At 48.2% G+C, this 24,544-nt stretch overlaps 2 protein-coding genes across 2 annotated transcripts in view; both read left to right on the top strand.

Moving 5' to 3' along the window:
* Positions 1–3,713, top strand: part of LOC132396498 (sperm flagellar protein 2-like) — a 147,102-nt gene extending 143,389 nt beyond the window's left edge. Inside the window, exon 13 of the mRNA XM_059974058.1 lies at positions 3,643–3,713. The gene's annotated coding sequence lies outside the window, so the exon portion shown is untranslated. The remainder of the gene's footprint in view (positions 1–3,642) is intronic.
* Positions 174–24,544, top strand: part of LOC132396499 (sperm flagellar protein 2-like) — an 85,406-nt gene continuing 61,035 nt past the window's right edge. Inside the window, exons 1-3 of the mRNA XM_059974060.1 lie at positions 174–3,746; positions 23,472–23,725; positions 24,162–24,273. Coding sequence (XP_059830043.1) covers positions 3,727–3,746; positions 23,472–23,725; positions 24,162–24,273 — 386 coding nt within the window. The 5' untranslated portion in view covers positions 174–3,726. The remainder of the gene's footprint in view (positions 3,747–23,471; positions 23,726–24,161; positions 24,274–24,544) is intronic.

Consider the following 24,544-nt stretch of genomic DNA (forward strand, 5'->3'; position numbering starts at 1 on the left):
CAGTATAACTCCAATGATATGGTGAATGGGAGGGTCAAACTGCCGGGTATTTCAGGGGAAATTGCTCATGTTAATGTGGATTTCTCAGCACCTGAGACACAGGAGGAATGGAAGGAAGTGCCCAAGGCCCAGCTTCCCACATCTGCCAAGCAAGAGTCTCAGGTAGGTGAATGAGTACATATCTGGGAGAAGGGGAGTTGCCGCAGGTAACAGACCCCTTCACCTTTGCTCTCACTTTCAACTATCCCTGGGCTTGACCACAGATGTCCCTGCCTTCCTCAACACCCTCTTGTCCTAACGTTCATTATGCATCTCCTCACACTTAATCAGGATTAGATTCCATCCGCCTTTGCATTTCCCATCTAAAAACTGGTCAGTACCAACCTACATACTGTGACTGGCTTCCCCGCCATCAACAAAACCACTGAATTTCATGCTACTTCCTGTTTATTTCAGAGGGTGGTTAGTATTTGTGATCAGCTGCCAGAGAAAGTAGTTCAGCTGCTACAATAACAATATTTAAAAGACATTTCCAAATTAAACTAACTCATGCTGCCTGTGCATCATCCATATCCCTCAGTTCCCCATACACTCATGTGCCTTTGTCTAATCTGCTTCCAACACTACACCAGCTTGTGCATTACAGATACTGCCCTTCTATGCCCTCCAGTATTTGACACTTCTACTCTGGCAAAAAGATTCTAACTGTCCATCTATGCTTTTCATAATCTTATAAACCTGTCAGGTCTCCCCTTAGCCTCCATTGTTCCAGAGAAAACCTCTCCTTATAGAACATACTTCTAACCCAGGCAACATCCTTGTGAAACACTACTGCACCTTCTCTCCAGAACCTCTACTCAATGCATGCCCTCCAGTCAGGGCCCCGCTGGGCATGCCCTCCTTGTCCATTTGTGTTGTGGGGTAATGAAGAATGCATTTTCAGGGAGCTGTTTTACACAGGAGGAGGTGTTTGCTGTTCTGAGGCAAAGTAAGGTGGATAAATCTTCAGGACCTGCCAAGGTGTTCCCTCAGTCCTCACGGGAGGCGAGTGTGGAAGCTGCTGGGGCCCTAGCCGAGATATTAAATCATCCTTAAAGACACCTGAGGTACTAGAGTATTGGAGGATAGCGAATGTTGTTCCACTGTTCAAGAAAGGCTCTAAAAATAAACCAGGGAATTATTGGTTGATGAGCCTGACATCAGTAGTGGGAAAGTTATTGGAAGGTATTCTAAGGGACAGGATATATAAATATCTGGATAGACATGGACTGATTAAGGATAGTCAGCATAGCTTTGTGTGTGGTAGGTCATGTCTAACTGATCTTAGAGAGCTTTCTGAGTAAGTTACCAAGGAAGTGGATGAAGGAAAAGCTGTTGATATTGTCTATGTGGATTTTAGCAAGGCATTTGACGAAGTCCCACATGGGAAATTGGTCAAGAAGATTCAGTTTCTTGGCATTGAATATGAGGTAGTAAATTGGTTTCGACATTGGCTTTATGGGAGAAGCCACAGACGGGTAGTAGATGGTTGCCTCTCTGACTGGAGGCCTCGAGTTAGTGGAGTGCCGCAGGGATTGGTTTGGATCTGTTTTTGTTTGTCATCTACATCACAGTCTGGATGATAATGTGTTTAACTGGATCATCAAGTTTGCAAATGACACCAAGATTGGGGGTGCAGTGGACAGTGAGGAAGGCTATTATGGCTTGCAGTAGGATCTGGACCAGCTGGTAAAATGATAGATGGAATTTAATGCAGACAAATGAGAGGTGTTGCACCTCAGTAGGACCATCCACGGTAGTCTTACACAGTGAACAGTGGGTCACTGAGGCGTGCGGTAGAACAAAGGGATCTGGAAGTACAGGTCCACAAGTCATTGAAAGTGGCACCACTGGTAGATGGGGTCATTAAGAAAACTTTTGGCACAAAGGCTTTCATGTATTAAAGTTCTGAGTACAGGAGATGGGATATTATTTTGAAGTTATTTTTAAGACATTGGTGAGGCCTAATTTGGAGTATTGTGTGCAGTTTTGATCACCTACCTACAGGGAAGATGTAAATCTGGTTGAAAGAGTACAGAGAAAATTTACAAGGTTGTTGCCAGGTCTGCAGGACCTGAGTTATAAGGAAAGATTGAATAGGTTAGGACTTAATTCCTTGGAATGTAGATGATTGAAAGAGATTTGATAAAGGTGACATAATTATGAGGGGAAAAGGGTAAATGAAAGCAGGCTTTTTCCACTGAGGTTGACTGGGACTACAACCAGATGTCATTCATTAAGGGTGAAAGGTGAGAAGTTTAAGGACAACATGAGACAAAACTTCTTCACTCAGAGGGTTGTGAAAGTGTGAATGAGCTGCCAGCACAAGTGGGGCATCAATCTTGATTTCAACATTTAAGTGAAGTTTGGATAGGTACATAGATGGTAGGGGTATGGAGGGCTATGGTCCAAGGTTGATGGGAGTAAACAATTTAAATAGTTTGACATGGACTAGATGGGCCAAAGAGCCTGTTTCTATGCTGTACTTTTCTTTGACTCTACGACTAGACCCGAAGGTCCCTTTGTGCATTAATACTTCTAAAGGGCCTCCTATCTACTGAATGAGATATACCTCTTTACATTTTACCTCCCAATGTGCAACACCTCTCACCTGTTCAGATTACTCTTCATCTGCCATTCTCGGCCACATTTCACATTCAGATTTATTGATCATGTGTAGTGAAAGATCAAGTGACTTTGTTAATGCAAACATTGTTTGTTTGTTAATGCAAACCAATTCAAACAAAGGATAAACTGGTTTAAGCCTGCAAGTGTCATCACACGTTACTGTGCCAACATACTGCATGCCCAAAATGTTCAGCAGAACAGCAACTGATCGATATCCTGCTGTTTGCATTCAAAACCTTTCTCATTATCAACAACTCTGGCAATGTTTGGGAGATCTGTAAACTTGCTAATCAGCCTACCTACGCTACATCTACACTAGATAAATCTCAGACAACACAGGACCCTGCACTAATCCTTACCGAACACCAATTGTCAGGGACCTCCGATCAGTGTGTGGCACCTGTCCCTGAATGAGGGTCAGTGTATGTGTGGGACCGTCCCCCAGTGAGGGTCAGTGTGTGTGTGGGACCGTCCCCCGGTGAGGGTCAGTGTGTGTGTGGGACTGTCCCCCGGTGAGGGTCAGTGTGTTTATGGGACCGTCCCCCAGTGAAGGTCAGTGTGTGTGTGTGTGTGTGTGTGTGTGTGTGTGGGACCGTACCCCAGTGAGTGTCAGTGTGTGTGTGGGACTGTCCCCCGGTATGGGTCAGTGTGTTTATGGGACCGTCCCCCAGTGAGGGTCAGTGAGTGTGTAGGACCGTTCCCTGGTGAGGGTCAGTGAGTGTGTAGGACCGTTCCCTGGTGAGGGTCAGTGAGTGTGTGGGACCGTCCCCTGGTGAGGATCAGTGTGTGTGTGGGACTGTCCCCCGGTGAGAGTCAGTGTGTTTATGGGACTGTCCCCCAGTGAGGGTCAGTGTGTGTGTGTGTGTGTGTGTGTGTGTGTAAGTCCTGCCCCAGTGGGTGAGTTGGTTGTATGGAGAAATTGTATCCCACTGTTCCCGTGTTCACAATAAACATTGAATCTGCTCTGCCCAACAGCCTAGTGCCCGGGCTCAGCTGGGACAACGTGCTGCCAACCTTCTGCGGAAAGGGAAAGGTGTTCCTGATGATTTATTGACAGAGATGGTGAATGAGTGTCTGCGGTGAGTTCACTGATCGCTGCCGGTGTCTTAACATTGTGGTGAGCTGTATAGCTTATGAGATTCAGGTCACCAGATTAGTGGTGACGGTGTACTGGTCACTGTGTCAGTCTGACGGTTGTAACAGGGTACTGGTCACTGTGTCAGACTGACCGGGTTGGCAGGATTACTGGTCACTGGGTCAGTCTGACTGGGCTGACAGGGTACTGGTCACTGGGTCAGTCTGATGGTTGTGACAGGGTACTGGTCACTGGGTCAGTCTGACGGTTGTGACAGGTTACAGGTCACTGTGTCAGTCTGACCGGGGTGACGGGATTATTGGTCACTGGGTCAGTCTGACCGGGCTGACAGGGTACTGGTCACTGGGTCAGTCTGACGGTTGTGACAGGTTACAGGTCACTGTGTCAGTCTGACCGGGGTGATGGGATTACTGGTCACTGTGTCAGTCTGACCGGGTTGACAGGATTACTAGTCGACGGGTCAGTCTGACCAGGGTGATGGGATTACTGGTCAAAATTTCTGGTTTAACATGGCCTAGTGAAGCGTAGTGAGTACTTGCGGGTAGCAAATAAAACAAAGAAAACACTTTTTCTGGTAAACGATCACTGCAGACAATACACTGTAACTTCACTGTCTGATTGGAGCTTTGGAACTGTCTGTATGACCTGGCATTCTCAAAGATGCACGACCATTGCGGCGTGCTGTGTACAGGCTGAATCAAGGCACGGGGAGCGGGGTATGAGTCAATGTTTGGCTAGTGCGGACTTAAAAGCAATTTAATTTGGCAGAGACAAAGCAGAGTCAAGGTGGCTGGGCTTGGACCCAGGTCTGAGAATGAGGAAAGTCCCGAGGCTAATTAGAAAACTTGGGTACAGGCCGCATTGAGGTGGCGGCAGTGTGTTGAAGTGAAAGGGTCCAGGTACCAGAGCAAGGAATGACCTGAGGTGTGGGCAATTTGAGCACTGGGTCAGATTGAAAAGGTCAGTGACGGGGTTGGAGGAGAGTAATGGGCCAGTTCAGTTGCTGCTCTGCAGGCTTTACTTGACTCTTTGAGTTCACAGCTGCATGAGGTTTACTCATCTCCGCACCAAACTGTGGCTGTGGCCTGCAACTTTCACAGAGCAGACTCACTTCTGTTCTGAATGCTATTTGCTTCCTGTTATTGTTTCCACATTTTTTACCCTTCTGCATGATGAGTATTTGATAGCCTTTTGTCTTAGTGGGTTCTGTTGAGTTTCTTTGTTTTACAGCTGGTGGTAACAAGACCAATTTCAAGGCTGTATAAAGTAAATGTACTTTGATAAAAGTTCTTTGAACTTTGGGGTGCTGGTCCCTGGGTCTCTCTGATCAGGGTGACAGGGTGCTAGTCAATGGGTCACAGCTGGACCTCCAGCTGAAAGTGGGAGACTGGTCCCTTTCTCAGCTGGGCGTGTCCTCCCACAGCGTCTCCCTCTCTCTCTCTCTCAGTCTGACGGGTCCTCCCACAGCGTCCCTCTCTCTCCCTCTCTCAGTCTGACGGGTCCTCCCACAGCGTCTCACTCTCTCAGTCTGACGGGTCCTCCCACAGCGTCTCCCTCTCTCAATCTGACGGGTCCTCCCACAGCGTCTCCCTCTCTCAATCTGACGGGTCCTCACACAGCATCTCCCTCTCTCAGTCTGACGGGTCCTCCCACAGTGTCTCTCTCTCTCCCTCTCTCAGTCTGACAGGTCCTCCCACAGTGTCTCTCTCTCTCTCTCTCTCTCTCTCTCTCTCTCTCTCTCTCTCTCTCTCCCTCTCTCAGTCTGACGGGTCCTCCCACAGCGTCTCCCTCTCTCAATCTGACGGGTCCTCCCACAGCGTCTCCCTCTCTCCCTCTCTCAGTCTGACAGGTCCTCCCACAGTGTCTCTCTCTCTCTCTCTCTTTCTCTCTCTCTCTCTCTCTCTCCCTCTCTCAGTCTGACGGGTCCTCCCACAGCGTCTCCCTCTCTCAATCTGACGGGTCCTCCCACAGCGTCTCCCTCTCTCAATCTGACGGGTCCTCACACAGCATCTCCCTCTCTCAGTCTGACGGGTCCTCCCACAGTGTCTCTCTCTCTCCCTCTCTCAGTCTGACAGGTCCTCCCACAGTGTCTCTCTCTCTCTCTCTCTCTCTCTCTCTCTCTCTCTCCCTCTCTCAATCTGACGGGTCCTCCCACAGCATCTCCCTCTCTCAGTCTGACGGGTCCTCCCACAGTGTCTCTCTCTCTCCCTCTCTCAGTCTGACAGGACCTCCCACAGTGTCTCTCTCTCTCTCTCTCTCTCTCTCTCTCTCTCTCTCCCTCTCTCAATCTGACGGGTCCTCCCACAGCATCTCCCTCTCTCAGTCTGATGGATCCTCCCACAGTGTCTCTCTCCCTCTCTCCCTCTCTCAGTCTGACGGGTCCTCCCACAGCATCTCCATCTCTCTCCCTCTCTCAGCCTGACGGGTCCTCCCACAGTGTCTCTCTTTCTCTCCCTCTCTCAGTCTGACGGGTCCTCCCACAGCATCTCCCTCTCTCAGTCTGATGGGTCCTCCCACAGTGTCTCTCTCTCTCTCCCTCTCTCAGTCTGACGGGTCCTCCCACAGCGTCTCCCTTTCTCAGTCTGATGGGTCCTCCCACAGCGTCTCCCTTTCTCAGTCTGATGGGTCCTCCCACAGTGTCTCTCTCTCTCTCTCCCACTCTCAGTCTGACGGGTCCTCCCACAGTGTCTCTCTCTCTCTCTCCCACTCTCAGTCTGACGGGCCCTCCCACAGCGTCTCCCTTTCTCAGTCTGATGGGTCCTCCCACAGTGTCTCTCTCTCTCTCTCTCTCTCCCTCTCTCAGTCTGACGGGTCCTCCCACACTCTCTCTCCCTCACTCAGTCTGACGGGTCCTCCCACAGCATCTCTCTCAGTCTGATGGGTCCTCCCACAGTGTCTCTCTCTCTCTCCCTCTCTCAGTCTGACGGATCCTCCCACAGTGTCTCTCTGTCTCTCCCTCACTCAGTCTGACAGGTCCTCCCACAGCATCTCCCTCTCTCAGTCTGACGGGTCCTCCCACAGTGTCTCTCTCTCTCTCTCCCACTCTCAGTCTGACAGGCCCTCCCACAGCGTCTCCCTTTCTCAGTCTGATGGGTCCTCCCACAGTGTCTCTCTCTCTCTCTCTCTCTCTCTCCCTCTCTCAGTCTGACGGGTCCTCCCACAGTCTCTCTCTCTCCCTCACTCAGTCTGACGGGTCCTCCCACAGTGTCTCTCTCTCTCTCTCTCCCACTCTCAGTCTGACGGGTCCTCCCACAGTCTCTCTCTCTCCCTCACTCAGTCTGACGGGTCCTCCCACAGTCTCTCTCTCTCCCTCACTCAGTCTGATGGGTCCTCCCACAGTGTCTCTCTCTCTCTCTCCCTCTCTCAGTCTGACGGGTCCTCCAACAGTCTCTCTCTCTCCCTCACTCAGTCTGAAGGGTCCTCCCACAGCATCTCCCTCTCTCAGTCTGACGGGTCCTCCCACAGCATCTCCCTCTCTCAGTCTGACGGATCCTCCCACAGTGTCTCTCTGTCTCTCCCTCACTCAGGTCCTCCCACAGTGTCTCTCTTTCTCTCCCTCACTCAGTCTGACGGGTCCTCCCACAGTGTCTCTCTCTCTCTCTCCCTCACTCAGTCTGACGGGTCCTCCCACAGCATCTCCCTCTCTCAGTCTGACGGGTCCTCCCACAGTGTCTCTCTCTCTCTCTCTCAGTCTGACGGGTCCTCCCACAGCATCTCCCTCCCTCAGTCTGACGGGTCCTCCCACAGCGTCTCTCTCTCTCTCTCCCTCTCTCAGTCTGACGGGTCCTCCCACAGTGTCTCTCTCTCTCTCTCCCTCTCTCAGTCTGACGGGTCCTCCCACAGTGTCTCTCTCTCTCTCTCTCTCAGTCTGACGGGTCCTCCCACAGCATCTCCCTCTCTCAGTCTGACGGGTCCTCCCACAGCGTCTCTCTCTCTCTCTCCCTCTCTCAGTCTGACGGGTCCTCCCACAGTGTCTCTCTCTCTCTCTCCCTCACTCAGTCTGACGGGTCCTCCCACAGCATCTCCCTCTCTCAGTCTGACGGGTCCTCCCACAGCATCTCCCTCAGTCTGATGGGTCCTCCCACAGTCTCTCTCTCTCTCTCCCTCTCTCAGTCTGACGGGTCCTCCCACAGTGTCTCTCTCTCCTTCTCTCCCTCACTCAGTCTGACGGGTCCTCCCACAGCATCTCCCTCTCTCAGTCTGACGGGTCCTCCCACAGCATCTCCCTCACTCAGTCTGACGGGTCCTCCCACAGCATCTCCCTCTCTCAGTCTGACGGGTCCTCCCACAGCATCTCCCTCTCTCAGTCTGACGGGTCCTCCCACAGCATCTCCCTCACTCAGTCTGACGGGTCCTCCCACAGCATCTCCCTCACTCAGTCTGACGGGTCCTCCCACAGCATCTCCCTCTCTCAGTCTGATGGGTCCTCCCACAGTGTCTCTCTCTCTCTCTCCCACTCTCAGTCTGACGGGTCCTCCCACAGTGTCTCTCTCTCTCTCTCCCACTCTCAGTCTGACGGGCCCTCCCACAGCGTCTCCCTTTCTCAGTCTGATGGGTCCTCCCACAGTGTCTCTCTCTCTCTCTCTCTCTCTCCCTCTCTCAGTCTGACGGGTCCTCCCACACTCTCTCTCCCTCACTCAGTCTGACGGGTCCTCCCACAGCATCTCTCTCAGTCTGATGGGTCCTCCCACAGTGTCTCTCTCTCTCCCTCTCTCAGTCTGACGGATCCTCCCACAGTGTCTCTCTGTCTCTCCCTCACTCAGTCTGACAGGTCCTCCCACAGCATCTCCCTCTCTCAGTCTGACGGGTCCTCCCACAGTGTCTCTCTCTCTCTCTCCCACTCTCAGTCTGACGGGCCCTCCCACAGCGTCTCCCTTTCTCAGTCTGATGGGTCCTCCCACAGTGTCTCTCTCTCTCTCTCTCTCTCTCCCTCTCTCAGTCTGACGGGTCCTCCCACAGTCTCTCTCTCTCCCTCACTCAGTCTGACGGGTCCTCCCACAGTGTCTCTCTCTCTCTCTCCCACTCTCAGTCTGACGGGTCCTCCCACAGTCTCTCTCTCTCCCTCAGTCTGACGGGTCCTCCCACAGTCTCTCTCTCTCCCTCACTCAGTCTGATGGGTCCTCCCACAGTGTCTCTCTCTCTCTCTCCCTCACTCAGTCTGACGGGTCCTCCCACAGCATCTCCCTCTCTCAGTCTGACGGGTCCTCCCACAGCATCTCCCTCTCTCAGTCTGACGGGTCCTCCCACAGCATCTCCCTCACTCAGTCTGACGAGTCCTCCCACAGCATCTCCCTCTCTCAGTCTGTCGGGTCCTCCCACAGCATCTCCCTCTCTCAGTCTGACGGGGCCTCCCACAGCATCTCCCTCGCTCAGTCTGACGGGTCCTCCCACAGCATCTCCCTCACTCAGTCTGACGGGTCCTCCCACAGCATCTCCCTCTCTCAGTCTGATGGGTCCTCCCACAGCATCTCCCTCTCTCAGTCTGACGGGTCCTCCCACAGCGTCTCCCTCTCTCAGTCTGACGGTTCCTCCCGCAGCATTTCCCTCTCTCAGTCTGACGGGTCCTCCCACAGCGTCTCTCTCTCTCAGTCTGACGGGTCCTCCCACAGTGTCTCTCTCTCTCTCCCTCACTCAGTCTGACAGGTCCTCCCACAGTGTCTCTCTCTCTCTCCCTCTCTCTGTCTGAAGGGTCCTCCCACAGTGTCTCTCTCTCTCTCTCTCGGTCTGACCGGTCCTCCCACAGTGTCTCGCTTTCTCTCCCTCACAGTCTGATGGGTCCTTCCACAGCGTCTCCCTCTCTCAGTCTGACGGGTCCTCCCACAGCGTCTCCCTCTCTCAGTCTGACGGGTCCTCCCACAGCGTCTCCCTCTCTCAGTCTGACGGGTCCTCCCACAGCGTCTCCCTCTCTCAGTCTGACGGGTCCTCCCACAGCGTCTCTCTCTCTCAGTCTGACGGGTCCTCCCACAGCATCTCCCTCTCTCAGTCTGATGGGTCCTCCCACAGCATCTCCCTCACTCAGTCTGACGGGTCCTCCCACAGCGTCTCTCTCTCTCAGTCTGACGGGTCCTCCCACAGTGTCTCTCTCTCTCTCCCTCACTCAGTCTGACAGGTCCTCCCACAGTGTCTCTCTCTCTCTCCCTCTCTCTGTCTGAAGGGTCCTCCCACAGTGTCTCTCTCTCTCTCCCTCACTCAGTCTGACAGGTCCTCCCACAGCATCTCCCTCTCTCAGTCTGACGGGTCCTCCCACAGCATCTCCCTCTCTCAGTCTGACGGATCCTCCCACAGTGTCTCTCTGTCTCTCCCTCACTCAGGTCCTCCCACAGTGTCTCTCTTTCTCTCCCTCACTCAGTCTGACGGGTCCTCCCACAGTGTCTCTCTCTCTCTCTCCCTCACTCAGTCTGACGGGTCCTCCCACAGCATCTCCCTCTCTCAGTCTGACGGGTCCTCCCACAGTGTCTCTCTCTCTCTCTCTCAGTCTGACGGGTCCTCCCACAGCATCTCCCTCCCTCAGTCTGACGGGTCCTCCCACAGCGTCTCTCTCTCTCTCTCCCTCTCTCAGTCTGACGGGTCCTCCCACAGTGTCTCTCTCTCTCTCTCCCTCTCTCAGTCTGACGGGTCCTCCCACAGTGTCTCTCTCTCTCTCTCTCTCAGTCTGACGGGTCCTCCCACAGCATCTCCCTCTCTCAGTCTGACGGGTCCTCCCACAGCGTCTCTCTCTCTCTCTCCCTCTCTCAGTCTGACGGGTCCTCCCACAGTGTCTCTCTCTCTCTCTCCCTCACTCAGTCTGACGGGTCCTCCCACAGCATCTCCCTCTCTCAGTCTGACGGGTCCTCCCACAGCATCTCCCTCAGTCTGATGGGTCCTCCCACAGTCTCTCTCTCTCTCTCCCTCTCTCAGTCTGACGGGTCCTCCCACAGTGTCTCTCTCTCCTTCTCTCCCTCACTCAGTCTGACGGGTCCTCCCACAGCATCTCCCTCTCTCAGTCTGACGGGTCCTCCCACAGCATCTCCCTCACTCAGTCTGACGGGTCCTCCCACAGCATCTCCCTCTCTCAGTCTGACGGGTCCTCCCACAGCATCTCCCTCTCTCAGTCTGACGGGTCCTCCCACAGCATCTCCCTCACTCAGTCTGACGGGTCCTCCCACAGCGTCTCCCTCTCTCAATCTGACGGGTCCTCCCACAGCATCTCCCTCTCTCAGTCTGACGGGTCCTCCCACAGCGTCTCCCTCTCTCAGCTATAGTGAGGTCCTCTGTTAGCGTCTCCCTCTCTCAGCTGGGCGGGTCCTCCCACAGTTTCTCCCTCTCTCAGCTATAGTGAGGTCCTCTGATAGTGTCTCCTTCTCACTGCTCTCAAGTATACTTTCCCTTGACCTGTCTCAGCCCTTCACTCTCCCTCCTCTTTTACTGCCTCATTTCTTTCTCCTTTCAGTGTACCCACTGTGTTCTGCCTCCACCTCTCTTGCCCTTCTCATGCTCCTTACCCTTCCCACTCCTTAGCCTTTCCCACCACTTCCCTTCCTGCCTCAATCCGTGTTGTCCCCTCAGCCCTCCCTCGGTTTTCCTTTGCCTGTCGGCCACTGATAGAGGTGAGGAGGTCCTGAAGGGAGTTTTTGGGCAGCTGAATACGAAGCTGAAAATCAGAACCTCCAGGGTAGTAATCACTGGTTTGCTGACTGTGTCCCATGCCAGTGAGGGCAAGAATAGGATGATTTGGCAAGTGAATGCATGGCTGAGGAACTGGTGTAGGGGACAGGGGTTCAGATGTATAGATCATTGGAATCTCTTCTGAGGAAAAGGGATGGGTTACACCTGAACCTGGGATAGAGGAGAAGACCAGTTTGCTAGAGTTGTTCAGGAGGGTTCAAACTAATTTGGCAGGGGAATGGAAAATGGAGTGATAGTGCTGAGGGTGAGGTAATTGGTTTGCAAACAGAGGTGGTGTACAGTGAGATTCCTAGCAAGGAGAGAACATAATACCATAAGCTGTTGGAGCAGAATTGGGCCATTTGGCCCATCGAGTCTTCTCCACCATTTCATCATGGCTGGTCCAATGTTACTCTCAGCACCAATCTCCTGCCTTCTCCCTGTAACCCTTCATGCCCTGGCCAATCAAAAATCTATCAACCTCTACCTTAAATATATGAAGGGACATGGCCTCCACAGCTGCCTGGCAAAGAATTCCACAGGTTCACCACTCTCTGGCTAAAGAAATTCCTCCTCCCCTCCGTTCTAAAAGGATGCCCCTCCCCTCCTTCCCATCGGAAACATCCATTCCACATCCACTTCGTCAAGGCCCTTCACCATTCTGTAGGTTTCAATGAGGTCACTCATTGTTCAGAATTCTAGTGAATACAGGCCCAGAGGCATCAAACACTCTTCATATGACAAGCCATTCAATCCTGGAATCATTTTTGTGAACCTCCTTTGAAACCCCTCCAATTCAGCACATCCCTTCTAAGATAAGAGGCCCTAATCTGCTCACAACACTTAAGTGAGGTCTCCCCTGTATTTTATAAATTTTCAGCATTACATCCTTGCTTTTATATTCTAGTCCTCTCGAAATAAATGCTAACATCATATTTGCCTTCCTCTCCACAGACTCAACCTGCAAAATGTTCTTTCCTGCACAAGGACTCCCAAGTCCCATTGCACCTCAGTTTTTTGTATTTTCTCTCCATTTAAAAAATAGTCAACCTTTTCATTTCTTCCGTACACATCCTGACACTGCATTCCATCTGCCATTCCTTTGCCCATTCTCCTAATCTGTATTCCTTCTGTAGTCTCAGTTCAATCATCCAGATCTTTCATGTATAGCGTATACAGATTCAGTCCCAACACACCACTGGTGTGGAACACCATTAGTCAACGGCAGCCATCCAGAAAAAGCTCCCTTTGTTCCCACTCTTTGCCTCCTGCCAATCAGCCACTGCTTTATTCATGCCAGAATCTTTCCCGTAATACCATGTGCTTGTAGCTTGTTAAGACCATAAGGTATAGGAGTAGAATTAGGCCATTTTGCCCATCACGCCTGCTCTGCCATTTCATCATGGCTAATCCATTTCCCTCTCAGCCCCAATCTCCTGCCTTCTCCCTGTACTCCTTCATCCCCTGACCAATCAGGAATCTATTAAACTGCTTTAAATATACATAAAGACTTGGCTCCATAAATGCCACACTAACCATTCTTTGGCTAAAGAAATTCCTCCTCATTTCTGTTCTAAAAAGACACCCCTCTATTCTGAGGCTTTGTCTTCTGGTCTTAGACTCTCCCATCATAGGAAACACCCTCTCCACATCCATTCTATCAAGGCCTTTCAGCATTCGATAAGTTTCTTATTAGGTCACCCCTTATTCTTCTGAATTCCAATGAATACAGGCTCAGAGCCATCAAGCCCTCATCATATGACAAGCTGTTCAATCCAGGAATCATTTTTGTGAACTTCCTTTGAACCCTCTCCAATTTCAGCATATCCTTTCTAAGATAAGTGGTCAAAACCTGCTCACAATACTCCAAGTGGGGTCTCACCAGTGCTTTATAAAGTCTCAACATTATATCCTTACTTTTATATTCTAGTCCTCATGAAATTAATTCTAACATTGCATTTGCCTTCCTCTCCACAAACTTAACCTGCTAATTAATCTTTAGGGTATACTGCACAAGGACTCCCAAGTCCCTTTGCAACTCAGATTTTGTATTTTCTCTCCATTTCAAAAATAGAGTACTTTCATTTCTTCTACCGAAGTGCATGACCATACACTTCCCAACAATGTATTCCATTTGCCATTTCTTTGCCCATTCTCCTAATCCGTCTAAGTCCTTCTGTAGCCTCTCTACTTCCTCAAAAGTACCTGCCCTCCACCTGTGTTGGTCCCAACAAAGACTTCTGTAGGACACCACGAGTCGCTGGCTGCCAGCCAGAAAGGGCTCCCTTTATTCTTTGCCTTCTGCCAATCTGCTACTGCTTTATCCATGCTAGCATCTTTCCTGTAATACCATGAGGTCATAGCTTGTTAAACAGCCTTATGTGTGGCACCTTGTCAGAGGTCTTCTGAAAATCCAAGTACACAATATCAACTGTACACAAGTTGATATTGTACAATATCAACCCTTTGTCTATCCTGCTTGTTACTTCTTTAGAGAACTCCAACAGATTTGTCAGGCAAGATTTTCCCTTGGGGAAATCATGCTGACTACGGCCTATTTTATCACGTGCCTCCAAGTACTCAGACCTCATTCTTAATAATTGACTCCAACATCTTCCCAACCACTGAGGTCAGACTAATTGGCCGTAAGTTTCCTCTCTTCCTTCTTGAAGAGTGGAGTTGCACTTGCAATTTTCCAGTCTTCCAGAACCATTCCAGAATCTAGTGATTCATGAAAGATCATTCCTCTTGCATCTATGATCTCCTCAGCTACCACTTTCAGAACCCTGAGGTGTACACCATCTGGTCCAGTTGACCTACGTACCTTCAGACCTTTCAGTTTCCCGAAAACCTTCTCTCCAGTTATGGTAACTTCACACACTTCATGACCCCTGACACCTGGAACTTCCACCATACTGTTAGTGTCTTCCACAGTGAAGACTGATGCAAAATACTTTTTCAATTTGTCTGCCATTTCCTTGTCCCTCTTAACTACCTCTTCAGCATCATTTACCAGTGATCCAATATCCTCTTTCACTTCTCCTTTACACTTCATGTACCTGAAGAAATTTCTGGTACCCTCTTTAATATTATTGACTAGCTTATTTTCATATTCCATATTTTCTTACTTAATGATTTTTTAAGTTGCCTTCTGTTGGTTTTCAAAAGCCATAGAAAGGGTGCAGAGGAGATTTACAAGGATGTTGCCCAGATTGGGGAGCATGCCTTATGAGAATAGGTTGAGTGAATTCGGCCTTTTCTCCTTGGAGCAGCGGAGGATGAGAGATGACCTGATAGAGGTGTATAAGATGATGAGGGGCATTGATCATGTGGATCGTCAGAAGCTTTTTCCCAGGTCTAAAATGGCTAGCACGAGAGGACGCAGGTTTAAGGTGCTTGGAAGTAGGTACAGAGGAGATGTCAGGGTAAGTTTTTTATGCAGAGAGTGGTGAGTGCATGGAATGGGCTGCCGGCAATGGTGTTGGAGGCAGATATGATAGGGTCTTTTAAGAGACCCCGAGGTAGGTACATGTTGCTTAGGTATGGGTAACAAGGGTATGGTATGGTAACAAGGGCTATGGGTAACACTATGTAATTTATAAAGTAAGGACATGTTGGGGACAGCATTGTGGTCTAAAGGGCCTGTATTGTGCTGTCGGACGGTTTCCACATCCTTCCTGTAGTGAGGTGACCAGAACTGAGCACAGTACTCCAAGTGGGGTCTGACCAGGGTCCAATGTAGCTGTAACATTACCTAATCATATTACGTCTCTCCAAATGTTCATAAATCCTGCCTCTCAGGATCTTTTCCATTAACTTACCAACCACTGAATTAAGACATCTGCAGCTTTCTAATCCTCTGGAACCTCCTCAGTCTCCATTGCTGATGCAAAGATCATTGCCAGAGGCTCAGCAATCTCCTCCCTCACCTCCCACAGGAGCCTGGGATACATCTCATCTGGTCCTGGACGCTTATTCAACTTGATGTTTACCAAAAGCTCTTGCACATCCTCTTTCTTAATAATTACATACTCAAGCTTTTCAGTCCACTGTAAGTCATCCCTACAATCGCCAAGATCCTTTTCCACAGTGAATACTGAAGCAAAGTACTCATTAAGTACCTCTGTCACCTCCTCTGGTTCCATACACACTTTTCCACTGTCACACTTGATTGGTCCTATTCTCTCACATCTTATCCTCTTGTTCTTCACATACTTGTAGAATGCCTTGGGATTTTCTTTAATCCTGCTCACCAAGGCCTTCTCATGACCCCTTCTGTCTCTCCTAATTTCATTCTTAAACTCCTTCCTGCTATTCTTATAATCTTCTAGATCTCTATCATTACCTAGTTTTTTGAACCTTTCGTAAGATTTTCTTTTCTTCCTGACTAGATTTACAACAGCCTTTATACACCACAGTTCATGTATCCTACCATCCATTCCCTGTCTCATGGAACGTACCTTTACTTTATTGTCACCAAGCAATTGATACTAGAACGTACAATCATCACAGTGATATTTGATTCTGCACTTCGCGTTCCTTTGAGTACAAATCCAAGTAAACATAATAAAAATTTAAATAGAAAAGGGAAAGTAAGGTAGTGCAAGTCAGGTCCGGATATTTGGAAGGTACGGCCCAGATCCGGGTCAGGATCCGTTCAACAGTCTTATCACAGCTGGAAAGAAGCTGTTCCCAAATCTGGCCGAACGAATCTTCAAGCTCCTGAACCTTCTCCCGGAGGGAAGAAGGACAAAAAGTGTGTTGGCTGGGTGGGTCGTGTCCTTGATTATCCTGGCAGCACTGCTCCAACAGCGTGCCGTGTAAAGTGAGTCCAAGGATGGAAGATTGGTTTGTGTGATGTGCTGGGCTATGTTCACGATCTTCTGCAGCTTCTTCCAGTCTTGGACAGGACAACCTCCATACCAGATTGTGATGCACCCTAGAAGAATGCTTTCTATGGTGCATCTATAAAAAATTAGTGAGGGTTTTAGGGGACGGACCAAATTTCTTCAGCTTTCTCAGGGAGTAAAGGTGCTGGTGGGCCTTCTTAGCAGTGGACTCTGCTTGGTTAGACCAAGTCAGGTCATTTGTGATATTCACACCGAGGAGCTTAATGCTTTTGACCTGTTCCACCAGTGCACAACCAATGTAGCTGGGGTCATGCGGTCCACTACTCCTTCTGAAGTCAACAAACAATTCCTTTGTCTTGCTGACGTTGAGGGATAGGTTATTGTCTGTGCAGAACGCCACACAAATATCCCCTGAACATTTGCCACGTTTTTACCATACATTTCCCTGAGAACATCTGTTCCCAATTTATGCTTCCAAGTTCCTGCCTGATAGCCTCACAATTCCCCTTACTCCAATTAAATGCTTTTTTAACTTGTCTGTTCCTATCTCTCTCAAATGCTATTGCAAAGGAGATAGAATTATGATAACTATCTCCAAAATGCTCTCCCACTGAAAGATCTGGCACCTGACCAGGTTCATTTCCCAATACCAAATCAAGTACAGCCTCTCTTCTTGTAGACGTATCTACATATTGTGTCAGGAAACCTTCCTGAACACACCAAACATACTCCACCCCATCTAACCCCTTTGCTCTAGGAAGTTGCCAATCAATATTTGGGAAATTAAAATCTCCCACTACAACAACTCTGTTATTATTATACCTTTGCAGAATCTGTCTCTCTGTCTGGTCCTCAACATCCCTGTTACTATTGGGTGGTCTATAAAAAACACCCAGTAGAGTTATTGACCCCTTCCTGTTCCTAACTTCCACCCACAGAGACTCTGTAGACAATTCCTCCATGACTTCCTCCTTTTCTGCAGCTGTGACACTATCTCTGATCCTGTCCTTTCTGAAACATCTAATGCCTGGCAATTTAAGTAACCGTTCCTGCCCCTGAACCATCCAAGTCTCTGTAGTGGTCACAACAAAATAGCTGCAAGTACTGATCCACGCTCTAAGATCATTCGCTTTGTAGGGATGACTTAGAGTGGATTGCAAAGCTTAAACTCTCCCCCACAGTCTGTTGCAGAGCATTCTACAAATTTACTACTCTTTGGCTAATAAAAAAAAAATCCTCCTTACCTCTGTTGCCCCTTAATTTTGAGGCTGTGCCCTCTAGTTCTGATTACCTCCACAATAGGAAATATCCTCTCCACACCCACTCTATCTAGTCCTTTCAGCATGGGAAACATCATTTCCACATCTATTCTGTCAAGGCCTTTCAACATTAGAAAGGTTTCAATGAGAATCCCCCCTCATCCTTCTGAATTCCAGCACGTACAGACCCAGAGCCATTAAACTTTCATCATATAATAACCCTTTCATTCCTGGAATCATTCTTGTAAACCTCCTCCAGTCTCTTTCCAATGCCAGCACATCTCTTCTAAGATGAGGTGCTCAAAATTGTTCACATTACTCAAGCTGAGGCCTCACCGTTGCCTTATAAAGCCTCAACATCACATCCTTGCTCTTATGGTCCCTCAACACCAGCTCCTCAGCAAAGAAAGCCCAGCAGCGTCTCTACTTTCTGCGAAGGCTGAGGAAAGTCCATCTCCCACCCCCCATCCTCATCACATTCTACAGGGGTTGTATTGAGAGCATCCTGAGCAGCTGCATCACTGCCTGGTTCGGAAATTGCACCATCTCGGATTGCAAGACCCTGCAGCGGATAGTGAGGTCAGCTGAGAAGATCATTAGGGTCTCTCTTCCCACCATTACAGACATTTACACTACACACTGCATCTGCAAGGCAAACAGCATTATGAAGGACCCCACGCACCCCTCATAGAAACTCTTCTCCCTCCTGCCATCTGGGAAAAGGCACCTGAGCATTCGGGCTCTCACGACCAGACTATGTAATAGTTTCTTCCCCCAAACTCTCAGACTCCTCAATATCCAGAGCCTGGACTGACACCAACTTACTGCCCTCTACTGTGACTATTGTCCTATTTATTATTTATTGTAATGCCTGCACTGTTTTGTGCACTTTATGCAGTCCTGGGTAGGTCTGTAGTCTAGTGTAGTTTTCTTTTCTGTGTTGTTTTTACGTAGTTCAGTGTAGTTTTTGTACTGTTTCATGTAGCACCATGGTCCTGAAAATTGTTGTCTTGTTTTTACTCTGTACTGTACCAGCAGTTATGGTTGGAATGACGATAAAAAGTGACTTGACTTGACCATCGACTCAACTGCAAGTTAACCTTCAGAGTGTTCTGCACAAGGACTCCCAAGTCCCTCTGCATCTCAGATTTTTGGATTTTATTCCCGTTTAGAAAGTAGTCTGCACATTGTATTTCGTCTGCCACTTTCTTGTGCATTTCCCTAATCTAAGCCCTTGTGCATCCTACCTGTTTCCTCAACACTACCTGCCCCTCCACCAATCTTCATATCATCTGCAAATTTGGCAACAAAGTTATCTATTCCATCATTCAAATCATTAATATACAACATAAAAAGAAGTGGTCCTAACTCCAACCCCTGTGGAACACCACTAGTTACTGGCAGCCAACCAGAAAATCATCCTTTTATTCCTATTCACTGCCACCTAACAATCAGCCAATGCTCTAACCATTTTCCCTGAAGGAAACCATGCTGACTTTGTCCTGTCTTGTCCTGTGTCACCAAGTACTCCATCACTTCATCCTTAACAATTGACAATCTAACATCTTCCCAACCACTGAACCAGGCTAACTGGTCTATAATTTCCTTTCTGCTGCCTTCCTCCTTTCTTAAAGAGTGGAGGGACATTTGCAATTTTCCAGTCATCTGGCACCATGCCACAGTCCAATGATTTTTGAAAGATCATTTTTAGTGCCACCACAATCTCTTACGCTACCTCTTTCAGAACCCTAGGGTGCAGTTCCTCTGGTCCAGGTGACTTATGTATCTTTATGTCTTTCAGGTTTTTGAGCAACTTCTCTCTTGTAACTGCACACACTACATCAGGCATCCTGCTCATGTCTTTCACAGTAAAACTGATGCAAAATACTTGTTTAGTTCATCTGCCTTCTCCTTGTCCCCCGTTATTATTTATCCAGCCTCATTTTCTAGCAGTCCTATTCCACTCTCATCTCTCTTTTATCTTTTACATACTTGAAAAAACTTTTTCAATCCACATTGATATTGTTTGCTAGCTTGCTTTCATATTTCATCTTTTCCCTCCTCATGATTCTTTTAGTTGTTTTCTGTAAGTTTTTTGAAAACTTCCCAATCCTCTACCTTCCTGCTAAATTTAGTTTGTTGCATTCCCTTTCTTTTTCTTTTACATTAGCTTTGACTCCTCTTCTCAGCACGGTTGTACTATTTTGCCATTTGAGTATTTCTTTGTTTTTGGAATACATCTATCCTGCACCTTCGTCATTTTTCCCCAGAAACTCGATCCATTGCTGCTCCACTGTCAGCCCGTCAGCATCACCTTTCAATTTAGATAGATAGACAGATGATACTTTATTGATCCCAAAGGAAAGTACAGTGCCACAGTAGCATTAGAAGTACACAGATATACAACTATTAGAAGAGAAGTAAGAAAGAATAAAAAATAAGCTAGTTCAAACAGTCTAACATGAGGGATCATCATTTCTCTGGCTTTTGGTTGACTCATTATAGCTGAGGGTAAGAATGACCTCAGACAGCGCTCTTTGGAGCAGTGCAGTTGTCTTAGCCTATTACTAAAAGTGCTCCTCTTTTCACACGTGCAGAGGGTGAGAAACATTGTCCAGAATTGCCAGGGTTTTCCGTAGGGTCCTTCGTTCTACCAAATTCTCCAGTGCGTCCAATTTGACTCATAACAGAGTGAGCCTTTCTAATCAGTTTATTGAACCTGTTGGCATCACCCGTGTTGATGCCCTTGCCCCAGCACACCACTGCATTGAGGATTGAACTGGCAACAGCAGACTGGTAAAACTTGAAGGAGTCACCTGTATACTCCAAAGGACCTCAGTCTCCTCAGGAAGCAGAGGTGACTCTGGCCCTTCTTGTTCACAGCCTCTGTGTTGGTGCTCCACTCAAGTCTGTCATCCAGGTGCACCGCAGGTACTCACCACATCCGCATCCTCACCATCAATAGTAACGGAGCAGTGCAGGCTTAGTCTTCCTAAAGTCCATCTCCTTTGTCTTACTGACATTGAACTGCAGATGATTCAGCTTGTACTGTTTGACAAAGTCCTTTACCAAGGCCCTGTATTCATCCTCCCATGTTCCCTTTATACACCCAACTACTTCTGAATCATCGGAGAGTTTCTGCAGATGACATGACACAATGTTGTATCTAAAGTCCTAGGTATACAGGGTACACAGGAAGGGAATTAATACAGACCCCTGTGGGGCCCTGGTGCTGCTTCTAGCCACACAGCTCCGAAGCCACACAAACTGAGGTCTTCCAGTCAGGTAGTCCATTATTCAGGATACAATGGAAGTGCTAACCTGCATTCAATGGAGCTTTTCCCCCCCAGCAATGATGGCTGTATGGTATTGAAAGCATTTGAAAAATTAAAAAAATCATGATCCTCACAGTGCTGCCCTGGTTATCCATCAACTCCAATGTGCTCCCAATAGGCAAAATGCAAGGGATCAAGAGCTGTTCTGATCAGGGGTCAGAGATGAGCCAGGACCAGCCTCGCTGGGGCCTTTGCTTTGGCCAACTCTTCTCTTGTTCCACTGTAATTTCCTTTACTCCACTGAAGTACTGCTATGTCAGACTTCACCTTCTCCCTATCAAATTCAAGTTGAACTCAATTATATTGTGATCACTGTCTCCTAAGAGTTCCTGGACCTTCAGCTCTCCATTGCCACCAGTTCATTACATAATGCACAATCCAGTGTAGCCAATCCCCTCATGGGCTCAATGACGAACTGTTCTAAATAGGCATTCAACGAATTCACTCTCTTGAGATCCATTACCAGCCTGTTTTTCCAAATCTACCTGCATGGTAAGATTTCCCATGACCATCAAACATTGCCCTTTTGTCAAGCCTTTTCTATTTCCAGTTGTAATCTGTAGTTCACATCCCAGCCACAGTTGGGAGGCCTGTATATAACTGCCATCAGGGTCCTTTTCCCCTTGCAGTTTCTTAACTCAAACCAGAAGAACTCAACATCTTCTGATCCTATGTCACGTCTTTCTGATGATTCTTTACCAGCAGAGGCGCACCACCCCATCTGTTTACCTTCCTGTCCTTCTGATACAACGTGTAACCTTGGACTTTCATCTCCCCACTACCACCATCCTTCAGTCACGATTCAGTGATGGTCACAGCATCATACCCAACAATCTGTACAAGTGCAACAAGATCATCCATCTTATTTCTTATACTCCATGCATTGAGATGTAACACATATGATAACCCTTTCATTCCTGGAATCATCCTTATGAACCTCATCTGAACCCTCTCCAATGCCAGCACATCTTTTCTAAGATGAGGAGCCCAAAGCTGTTCACAATACTTGAGGTGAGGCCTCCCCAGTGCGTTATAAAGCCTCAGCATCACATCCTTCCTCACCAATGACTTTCCTGCAAGTTAACCTTCAGGGTATTCTGCACAAGGACTCCCAAGTCTCTCTGCATCTCAGATTTTTGGTTATTTCCCCGTTTAGAAAATAGTCCACACATTTATTTCTACTACCAAAGTGCATGACCAAGTATTTTCCAACACTGTATTTCATTTGCCACTTTCTTAACCATTCTCTTAATCTGTCTAAGTCCTCCTCCAGCCTACCTGTTTCCTCAACACTACCTGCTCCTCCACCAATCTTTGTATCGTATGCAAACTTGGCAACAAAGACATCTATTCCATCATCTAAATTATTTATACACAGCATAAAAAGAAGTGGTTCCAACACCAACCCCTGTGGAACACCACTCGTCACTGGCAGCCAACCAGAAAAGGTTCCTTTTATTCCCACTTGCTGCCTCCTACCAATCAGCCAGTGTTCTAACCATGTCGGTAACTTTCCTGTAATACCATGGGTTCTTAACTTGGTAAGCAGCTTCATGTGTGACACCTTGTCAAAAGCCTTCTGAAAGTCCAAATATACAACATCCACTGTATCCCATTTATCTATCCTACTTGTAATCTCCTCAAAGAATTCCAACAGGTTCATCAGGCGGGATTTTCCTTGAAGGAAATCATGCTGACTTGTGCTATCTTGTCCTGTGTCACCAAGTCCTCCATCACCTCATCCTCGTTAATTGGTCATTGTAAATTGTCCTGTGATTAGGTTAGGGTTAATCCGATTTGTTGGGCCTTGCTGGGGCAGCATGGCTCAAGGGGCCTACTTTGTGCTGCAGCACTAAATAAATAAATAAATAAATAAATAAATAAACAAACAAACAAACAAACAAACAAATAAATAAATAAATAAATAAATAAACAGACAAATAGATAGATAGATAAATAGATAAATAGATATATAAATAGATAAATAGATAAATAAATAAATAGATAAATAGATAAATAAATAAATAGATAAATAGATAAATAGATAAATAAATAGATAAATAGATAAATAAATAGATAGATAGATAGATAAATAGATAAATAGATAAATAGATAGATAAATAGATAAATAGAGAGATAGAGAGATAGATAGATATGCAACTACAACAAATAAAATAAAATAATAATAAATAAGCAAGAAATATCAAGAGCATGAGTTGTAGAGACTTGAAAATGAGTCCATTGGTTGTGGGGTTACAAAGGAATCAGTTCATTGTTGGAGTGAGTGATATTATCCACTCTGGTTGAGTTCATGGTTGAAAGGTATTAACTGTTCCTGAACCTGGTGGTGTAGGTTCTGAGGCTCCTGTACCACCTTCCTGATGGCAGCAGTGAGAAGAGGGCATGGCCTGGATGGTGGTGTTCTTGATGGATATTGCTTTCCTGCAACAGTGCTCCTTGTAAAATGTGCTTATTGGTATGGAGGGCATTACCAGGTTCCTTGCCGTGTGACTATGTTTGTTTTCCCAGTGCTCACCAGTATGTGTGAGTTGGTGTAATAGCCCAGGCCATTGAGCGGAGGTTCCTCGTACACTAACCCCCTGCTTTGTCTCTGTTGTAGGCGACTGCCGGCAGGATGTGGCTGGATCCTTGATGGATTCCCAGCGACTGTCACCCAAGCCAAACTGCTGGAAAAGTTGCTGACCGGGGTTGACTCTGATTACACTGTACCAAAGACTAAGAGGTCCAGAACCAAACTGGCTGTGGACCCAAAGGCTTCCAAAGAGCCCCCTCCTCCCTGGCCTGCCCTGGACATCGCCATTCTCCTAGAGGTTTCAGACAACACTGTGCTGACTCGCCACTCGCAGGGCAATGGTAGGGCCCAGCACCCTGGCCAGAATCATGGTAGAGAGTTTGGGTGGGAGAATGGACAGGATGGTGGGGGGGTGAGGAACAGACCAGGTGAAGGATGGGCAGTGGATCAGGACAGGGAGGGTGGAGATTGGGGGGTGTTAGAAAGGGGTGGGGGGAGGTAGAGATTGGAGAAGGGGATGGGGATTGGGGGTGGTAACAGAGGGATTAGGGAAGGGGATGGGGATTGGGGTGGTAGTGGAGGGGATATGAGGGGGGTGGGGATTGGGGTGGTAGCAGAGGGGACTGAAGGGGGTGGGGATTGGGGGTGGTAGTGGAGGGGTTGGCGATTGGGGGTGGTAGCAGAGGGGACTGGACAAAAGGGCTGCCACTGGAAGTGGGTGCTGCATTAAATCAGAATGTGGTGCTGTCTTGTGTTTCTTCGTGCTGTGTGTGACAGTCAGTCAGTGTGCTGAGTCTGTAATCCAGAAAGCATCCGGTGAACAGGGACCCCAGGAGCTCCCGGATGTTGGTGGGAATATGTCACGTACAGAGGAACAGCTGCTGCCTCGGTGAGTGATATCTACAGTCCTTGACCTGGAGAGCATGCTTTCCGATCCTCTGTCCTTTGCTCCTGACCATTGAACACACTTTGTGAACCCTAACCTTGGGGAATGACTAACCTTGAGAATGATTGCATCCCTTGTCTCTGACACCCCTCCCTCTGGCCCTGGGAGCCAGTGCCATGAGTTCAGCCGATAGTGAATCCTTATCTGTGGTGTGCCTGTGATCTGGGAGACAAGTGGGTTTCAGGGCGGTTAGGTGGGTGATAATGCCTGTGCC

Source organism: Hypanus sabinus, chromosome 7 (assembly GCF_030144855.1).
Source record: "Hypanus sabinus isolate sHypSab1 chromosome 7, sHypSab1.hap1, whole genome shotgun sequence".
Classification (NCBI taxonomy): Eukaryota; Metazoa; Chordata; class Chondrichthyes; order Myliobatiformes; family Dasyatidae; genus Hypanus; species Hypanus sabinus.